General features: G+C 33.6%; 1 protein-coding gene across 1 annotated transcript; it reads left to right on the forward strand.

The window, feature by feature from the left end:
• Positions 1-3533: 3533 nt before the first annotated feature.
• LOC149528349 (xanthotoxin 5-hydroxylase CYP82C4-like) lies at positions 3534-5457 on the forward strand. The gene is made up of 2 exons (XM_089810279.1): positions 3534-4484; positions 4636-5457. Exons 1-2 carry the CDS (start codon positions 3570-3572, stop codon positions 5263-5265), a joined length of 1545 nt encoding a protein of 514 aa, XP_089666405.1. The 5' UTR covers positions 3534-3569; the 3' UTR covers positions 5266-5457.
• Positions 5458-9725: the final 4268 nt, after the last annotated feature.

The raw sequence follows: 9725 nt of genomic DNA on the forward strand, positions 1-9725 counted from the left end.
AATATACAGTACTCAGCCTTATTAATTCTGCTGCATACTTGATAACTTTGGCTCTTTCTCAAAATATTTGTCAATCTAAAGATACGTATTAAGACCCTTTTTTAGAGTTTTATAACATAGAAAAAGATTGTGTATGGTTACCATGGACCAATAGAATTATACACAACTGTACCCTATTTCTGATGCATAAAGAAGTGTCTCAATTTTCAAAGGCTAGGTTCCCTCTAATGGTTCCAACTCCTAGGACTGTGTTCGAAACTACACAAATTGGCCAAAGCTGAAGATAATTATCCCTATGGTTCTGTAACACAAAACCCCACTAAATTGGGCTCCAAACCCTAATCTACTCCTCACTCAAGCGGGTCACTTCACTACTGCACACGGCTTCAACTCCAGGCTAACTTCATACTGTCATTCAAACTTGTTCCTAATATGCATATGCTTGGTCAGTATTGTATATTACATGTTAGAATTTGTCACCCATGAATATAAGGCCTTCAAACTATTCATGGATGACGTCCATTCTCTAAACCTTTACTGTAGCAATAAACAACTAAAGAAAGATTACTGCAACACTAAATTTGAACAAAACCCGACTATTAATAGGTACTGGTGTGGCAGTGAGTCACTGCAATGATTGAAAGCACATCCAAGGTGAAAATAAGATGGTTTGAGAACCCAATCAAAATGCATAGAAGTTCAATTCTAGAATGAAGTGGTATCTTTTATCAATGTGTTTGTTCTTTTTTGTGACTCTTTGATAATGTAAATACTAACTTGTTGGCTCCTCTTGATTATGCAAGCTATCTGGAATTTTTTTAATACATCTATATTGTTTGATATGATATGGTAGTAGTGGCTACATATTCTATTTCAGCTGATGAGAAAGCCCATGACATAGTTCCTTATTCAAGATGAGATACATCGATGCAAATGTTCTTCATATCATTTGTGATATATGTAAAAGTAAAACAATTCAAAGAAAAATATTGATTTTGCAATATAAGTTATTTCATGTTGAAGATATTTTATATATTAAATATATTATCATATGTTAAAGATATTTTCACAAAAGATATTTCGCATTAAAGATATTTTTAAATCAAATCATTAACCATATGTTAATTTCATATTAAAGATATGTTGTCAACACATATTAATATAAGACATGATAAAATATTATTAGTCATATATTGACAATTTTTTAATGGATAAGTAATAGGCCAAAGTAGAGATTAATTATTATTATTTGTTAAGATTAATTATTATTATCATTTGTTAATCTCGAGTAGACTTGAACCCAAGACCTCCCACTGTTGTAGGCTCTCACCTGAATCATATATTGATATATTAGAGAGTATACCTCCTTACAAATTATCCTAGATTCTACACTCATGTTTAGGATGACACCATAATTAATACTAATTTACCATACTTTCTATTTACCAAATGTTCATTTAACTCCTCTACCATTAAATGCCTTTACAATTCTTGACTAACTACTATTGACTCTAATCCTATGTTAATCACATATTAAAGGTATTTTATAGTGATTAAGACATACTAATTTAGCATAGTTACAATTTAGTGGTCTACCAAACCACTAATTACATGGTAACAAGAAATAGAATAAAGATTAAGTATAAGGTTAGTATTGTCAAGGTTATAAATAGAGAAAAAATAAGTTTAAGATCATGGTTAGAGTTATCAGTAGTATTACAATTGTTTGTAAGGATCATGGTTATTGATAGAACAAGGGTTATAATTAAGGACTAAAGTAAGATAGGGTTCAAGATAGGAATAAGATTAGGGTTAGGGTTCTAAACAAATATAAAGTTATTCTTATGGTTGGGATTAAGGCCAAGATAGAAATGGAGTTTGTTTTGAAATAAAGTTATATTATCAATAAAAGTGTATTACTCCATCTAGTAGCCTAGTTGGACACCACTACATAATAAGTGTAAGATAACTTAGAATCTAAGAGATAAATTAAAAGCATAAATGAATTCGATCTAATATATTATGAGTGTATAGATTTCTCAATGATTATGAGAACAAATCTTTGCATAAGTAGGCAAGTAGAAGGAGATTAGATTGTTGGGCATATCCATTGACTAACCCTCCAAGCATGAAACACTTATAGATCACTTGACAAGAGTAAGAGAAAGTGACAAGTGTGCATGCCCAAGGTGTCTATGCAATGAAAGACGTGTCCACACCACACCACACGAGGTGAGACAACTTATTCAAATAGCCAAATTAGACTTAAATTGAGGTGAGATAACTAACTCAAATTGTCTAACTAAACTTAGACTAAGTGTGAAAAAGTCAAACCTAATCTTAACTAGTTTGACAATAACCTTGTTTACATTAACATCATATTACATTGCACACATTCTACTTGTTAGTTTTATTTCTATGATACTTAAAAGCTATATTGGATTGTTTGTGATGAGTGCAAATTAAGAACATCATCTTCTAAACACTAGTTAAAAACTTAATTGTGTTCAATGTCAATATCATTTCTATGACAATCCCGCAACAAAATGTTCTTTACAATTATATATCAATTAGAAGCAACATTTTAATTTTATATTCTGAATATTGCTCGTGGGTATCCACCCAACCCTCTCTATAATATTGAAAAAATAAAAATGAAACAATCCAACCACCTTTAAAGATAACATAATGAAAAAAAAAATTAAGCTTAGAAAGAATTAGACAATTTAAACTATTTAACAGTTTTAGCTCTTAATATTGCTTGTGGGTATCCACCCAATTCTCTTAGTAATATTGGTAAAAACAACGCAGATGAACCACCTTTAAACATCACACACTTCAGAAAAAAATAAGCTTAGAAAAAATTAAACAATGTAAAATATTTAAAATTATTAACTTAATGTCAAAACAGATGTACCCTTAAAATTGTTAACTTATTGTCAAAACAGATGTACCCTCGTTAAGCCATGCTTTTAGGTTTGCTATTCAGACCTTTCCCGGAATGGTTGGCTGTCTAGGCAGAATCTCTCCGCGTTCTGTCGTTTATAGAGAGCACAATGGAATCCTCTACTTTGCATTCATTCATTTTCCTGGCTGTACCATTTGGAATCCATTTTAAATTGGAAGAAAACTTCAGTCCAGCAAGTGCTTTGACCCGCGCATCTGACTCTCATATTTTTGTTGAAAGCACGTTCAGGAATTCTCTACTTTGCATTCATTCATTCACATGGAATTGACATTTCTTAATTCTTTTTTAGTTTTCTGGGTGCTGCACGAAGAATCGAATTTTTTTTCCTGGCTGTACTATTTGGAATCCATTTTAAATTGGAAGAAAACTTCAGTCCAGCAAGTGCTTTGACACGCGCATCTGACTCTCATATTTTGGTTGAAAGCACGTTCAGGAAATTGCTCGCCAATTAGAAGGAAATTTCGCGCAGGAATTAGTCAATCTCACGCAGTATGTTTTACAGTATATTATTCCGCAGTCTTTCTTTACTTTCTGCCCACAGTTTCACTATATATAGTCATGTACTTTCAATAGCATTCACAAAGCAAATTAGTGGTTTGAGATGGAGCTAACAATGACATGGCCTCTTATTGTGGCAGGACTTGCTACAATTTATGTTGCTCTGTTTCTACTGAAAAGCCTTGCAAGTTCTAATAAGAAGAACCGTCTTCCTCCAGGCCCAAGAGGTCTTCCCTTAATTGGGCACTTTCATATTCTGCTGGACAGTAAGAGGCCAATTCACCAGATCTTAGCCTCTCTTGCTAAACGCTATGGCCCAGTTATGCATGTCAAATTTGGCAGCCGCCCTGTTTTGATCATAAGCTCTGCAGAGTTAGCGAGAGAGTGTTTTACTGTGAATGACAAGGCTTTGGGATCAAAGCCTCAGCTCTCACAGGGCAAGCATTTGGGGTACAATTATTCAATGGTTGCTTGGGCTCCATATGGCCCCTTCTGGAGAATTGCTCGAAGGATTTGTGTTCTTGAGCTTCTCTCTCCCAAGAGAATCCAGTCTTTTGCTCCCAAGAGATCCCAACAACTTCGCAAGGGAGTCGCTTCTCTGTTTGAGCAGGCTCAGCTGCAGAAGACTGTTAACATGAAGAGGTTCTTCTCCTTCTTGAACTTCAAGACCCTCATGTCTATGATCATTAATGAGAAGTATTTTGGAGTTGAGTCGGGGGTCTCCGAGGAGATTATTTCCAAGGCGATTGAGGAGTCGTTCGTGTATCATGGGTGTGTTAATATTGGGGATTATATTCCCTGGTTGAAGTGGCTTGATTTGCAAGGGTATGAGAGAGCAATGATCAAGGTACAATCACATTTGGACTTGTATATGCAGACAATATTGGAGAAGCATAAGGAAAAGGGACCAAAACATGGGGGAGAGATGGAAGACTTTGTCGATGTTCTCATTGCTCAGGCAGATCAGAATGGTGATGCAATTCCTGATAAAGATGAATTCATCAAGTCAACTACTGCTGTAAGTGTTTTCACTTTATCATTCTATAAGTCATTGGTGTAATTGTCCTCTGGTTTTAAACATCTCACATACTCTAGCAACTGTTTCTTAGGCTAAAAGTATTAAGTGGTCAAAATTGATTTACTTTTTGTTAATATTTGCACATGTGCAGATTATGTTTAGTGCAGGCTCTGATACACTTTCAGTTGCCATGGAGTGGACATTGTCAATGTTACTAGAAAATCCACGTGCAATGAGGAAGGTACAAGAGGAACTTGATTCTAAAGTTGGGCGTGACAGATTGGTGGAGGAGTCAGACATACCCCAGTTAAAATACTTGCAGTCAGCAGTGAGAGAGACTATGCGCCTCCATCCATCAGCACCTTTGCTTTCGGTACACGAATCTATTGAGGATTGCACTGTGGGAGGCTATCATATTCCTGCAGGAACAATGATGTTTGTGAATGCATGGGCAATTCATAGGGACCCAAGATTTTGGGATAAACCACTGGAGTTTATACCAGAGCGTTTCATGGAGAGGGAGTTAGATGTGTACAACATACAAATGAAACCGGATGACTCTGAGATCATTCCATTTGGGGCGGGGAGAAGAGGATGCCCTGGTGCTGTGCTGGCAATGAACATGGTGCAACTCACCCTCGCAACTTTCTTACATAGCTTTGAGTGGTCTGTCCCACCTGGAACAGTTATGGACATGAATGAAGGCCCTGGCTTGACAATGCCTAGGGTGGTACCTTTGGAGGCTATCATAAAACCACGTCTCCCCCATCATCTATACTAGAGATAGATCTAGATCTAGTATTTCACAAACTCTCCTATATGTTATTTTATGTTAAATGTCTCAAGTCTCGGTGTAACTTGGAATAAGGCATATACCATATATATAGTTCAAACAATGATCCTAGTCTATGTATTTGAATTTTTCTATGAATTTAATGAATAAATTTATAGCCTAAGCACTTTAACCTTCGAACTGTTTCTACTTTTGAGTAATTGAAAGTTACAAGTTGATTAGTTTCATTTAGGCTTATTGTATGGATATTATGTACGCATGTAAAATATGACTCAAACTAACTAGGTATTAATGCTTCTTTATAATGTGTGCACATGAGAATTGGAATAGTTTTGTAGGTGCAGAGCACTCCAGAAAATAGGGTTGGAAACTTATTATAAAATTTTAATCTTGAAACCCTATACTCGCACCTTTATAGTCATTATATAATCATGCTATTTGTATTCTCTAATTGTGAATTATCTTATTTAAAGTAATTCACATCTTAACTTATTTCTAGTGGCTCATTCTAAAAAAGTGATTGATTAAACCTTTGACTTCTCCCAAGTATCCTAGACTTATCATTCATAGAATGATAGATTGTTTAGCCCTATTGATCAATTGTCAATGGTTGTATATTACTGATGGATACACTTCTCATAATATCCTATCAAGGTTCAAAATACACACACAAAATGAGATTTTAAATCAACAAGCAAAAACTTTTGTGTCCCTTAGAACCATTCATACTTAAGATATTATTTAAGAAATAAAATAAAAACATACATGCATCGGCTATCACTACTCTAAGAATGTCATCTAAAAAGAATTTGTGCAAGCTGTCAAATTCACAAGCTTACCCCAAAAATGATGGGAGTGTTGGAGAGATACTGATCAATATGCGTGTAGCATATGAACAGACATCACAAAATTGTTTTTATGGTAGAAGAAAGTTGATCATATCAGCTAGATAATTTCTATCCTTCAATCATTGCTTTTTGAAATAAGCACCATCTCCTCTCATATTTTAGATTTTTGTGTCTAGGAAGTTGTCGTAGATCCAACACAGATGCATTCACAAGTAAGGATAATGTGTGTTTAATTTTTTTTATTAATAATAATTAAATAACTATTTGTTAAATTTTTTGATAACATCGATATATATGGTGGAATGCTAATTTTGATTAAATAAGAATTCGTTAAATTTTTAAAATAAGAATTGGTTAATTATGTATAATTTTGATTAGACATGATCAAGTTTTTGTACTTCTAAAATCTTAATTGAATGTAAGTACAACAAATATTATGTTAAAACACAAAGTATGGAAGAAAAATAACTTGAAGTCTTGAAAAGAGAACATTAATTGATATGCAAGACAACAAGTGTAAGACACAAGCAAAAATTTGATAATATGTCTTATTTTTATCTAATGTAAAAAAGACCACTACAAAATATACTTCTAAAGTAAAGAAATCAATAAAAAGAAAATAATATTTTCCTTTTATTATAGTATAAACTAAAGGCATAAGTACAAAATCAATAACATTTTTAAAAATATATTTTAGTATTATGAGTGGCTATTTTATATAGACCCAGAAACCTATCTTCTTTATCTTCTTGGTTTGTTTCAATCTAAACATAGATATATCATTGTTAATGAATCTGGACATGGATCTAATGCTCAACCCTTGCAAAAGGTAGGGACTCAAGCTCTTCCAGAGCTCTTGTTTTATGAGGAAAGGTGTACTAATACTAAGAGATTTTTATAGTAGGACAATATCCATCCTTATGGGCATAAAAAGATATGTTAATCAGAGGTCAAATATAATGTACAATTTATAAGAAAGACCAATGGACTCATTTAAGCACATTTTATTTAACATATTTCAAAGTGTAGATAAATTGAAGGCAGAGGTATACAAACTATGATTTGAATAGGTAAAAATATCATGCTAATGAATATATGTTAATAATCAGCAATCATTAAAATTTATGAGCTATAGCTCATACAAGTATTAGATACTTTTTTCCAATACATAATCATTATAAAAATTTATGTTATTTTTAGAGTACTTTGGTCAAATTACATTAAAAATTTGTAACCTTTAATTTGAAAATTGAGCTATAGAAAAGTATGGTTTAGTTAAAATATTTTATAAAATTTGTCTAATTTTTTAATCAATTCTTGAATGTAATCTTAATCTTATGTTTTAAATTTTTTGCTAGCTTGTTAAAGATGTTATAGCTACACAATTTAAACAAAGTTTGATTTAATATTTAAAATATTACTAAATATGTTTCTTTTTTTATCGATAATAATTTGCAAGAGCATCCCTTGAAGAAAACACCCCAAACCTGCAAACATAGAAGGCTAGCAGGGACATCAAGCTTGAGGCACAAGAGACACACCCAACGTGGGTCTGGCACAAGGTCTACGAGCACTCCTAACCCAATGAGGGTCTAATAGCTAGAATGACATGAACATCATTATCTTCATATTCATCAACAACTATTTTAACATAGTGCACCTCTTAATCAGTGATTCCTACCGACTTTCATGACTATTATGATGAACAATGACTCCTTCTGACTCCCATCCCCAACTTACTTAGTTAACTTCGAGTGCAATTTCTATTAGATTCAATCCATGTACTTATGTTGAACGATGGTTCCTTTTGACTCCCATACCTAGCATACACAATATAGTTGGAGTGTGATCTATGTGGTTTGAACTTTGAACCTCCATATCACAAGGGATCACAACAATTGTTGTGTTATGAGATCATGCTCTATTATTTAACATGTTAATGTATGTTCGTAACAATTTTTATTCAAGACTACTGGATCATTTTTTAATATTTAAATCTATTTTTATATAAAAATATAAAAACATTCAAGTATTTCCAGGATCATGGTGTGCCAAAAAGTGGCGATGTGAAAAAAGTGGAGTTTGAAAACGTCTAAAAATATTTCAAAATTTGCTCTGACTTTTTACCACCTATCCTGATACAAAAGCTAAAAAGTTTGGGCCAAACCTTTTCAGGTATCTGATCCGTAATCGAGTATCTGATTTTATATTGGATACTCGAAACCTGCAACATAGATGTTAAAAAAAAACTGAGAGCTATTTTGCATTTTGTTTTTTTGAGTTTTATTGTTGTGCTCCATCCAGGTATCAGATTTCTAACGAGTATCGGATAATGTATGTTTTTTTTTGTTTGTATTTTTTTATGATTTGAATGAAAATTATTATAAATTAGTTATTTTAAATATAATTTGCTAATAGGATTTTTTAAATAGAACTTGTTAAAATTTAGGTTGTTTTTAATAGAAATTATGTTTTGCAAATTAATAGGTATGGCTGACCCAAATGATGATACTGAACCACGAAACAATGTTCCTCATGACCCTCCACCAAACAATCCAATATCCCCTCAAAACCATCCACCAAACGATCCCCTACCCCCTCAAAACATTGCTCAAATTGAAGATTTGATAATTGAAAATCTCACCAAACTTAGGGTTTTGTGAACCACATATAACAATATACTTGCATTGGCTCCCATGTTATCCACGTCAAACACCATAGTGGATAATATTGAAACAATTACCAATGAACACAATGTTGCTCTTCACTGGCATGAGGAAATGCATGCCATGTTTGATGATGGGTTGGACTATGATGAGGTTGTGGCCCTAAATATAACTAAAGATGATATAGTTAACCTTTTTGCAGACCCAAAAACTGGTAAAAAAGTAGAACACACAAAGCCCAAATAATCAATTAAATGGTGCACAAATGAGGCTATGTGTGCGAACTTTTGCAATCATTGGTGGATGGTTTTTGACATCCCTCTGGACAACAATTTAGAGGTGCCATTCTATTTCATTAAAAAATTGTATGTCGAATTTGTGTTGCACCTCAAGATGAACTATTGGAGCATAAGGCCCAACATGGGTGTAGGAGGAGGAGCTCCTCAAAATAGATCCTTTTCCTAGCAGAAGAAAGTTGGCACTTTTGTTCCCCCTACTGATGTCTCCCCCCCTTCTCCAGTACATCATCTTGATATCATTGTAGAGTCTAGCTTTTAGACTATTAGAGTCATCCATAGACTAAGTAGCCTATTGATATCCCAAGCTAGGTCAGTGTTGCCTCCCTGTGTTGATGATGCTGAAGCAAGTTCATCATCAGCGAGCTCATCACATGTTTGTGTGCCTCATACTTGCATAACGTGCAAGAATATTTCTCTAGGTCCCTTAGGTGATCTTTTTGAGTATCAATTTATATTTGAGGAGGATACACCAAATGCGCATACAGAGGCTACACACCCTGACGTGAGAAAGGAGGGGCATGCAGAGGCATGGAATTCTTATGTGTTGGTATATGTATATTTTTTTTTGTTACGACATATGCGATTTAAAGTTAATCTTTATAATAGAGTAATTTTAACCCATATTGACTTATACA

Source organism: Cupressus sempervirens, chromosome 11 (assembly GCF_028749045.1).
Source record: "Cupressus sempervirens isolate cs-2001-9-10 chromosome 11, ASM2874904v1, whole genome shotgun sequence".
Lineage (NCBI taxonomy): Eukaryota > Viridiplantae > Streptophyta > Pinopsida > Cupressales > Cupressaceae > Cupressus > Cupressus sempervirens.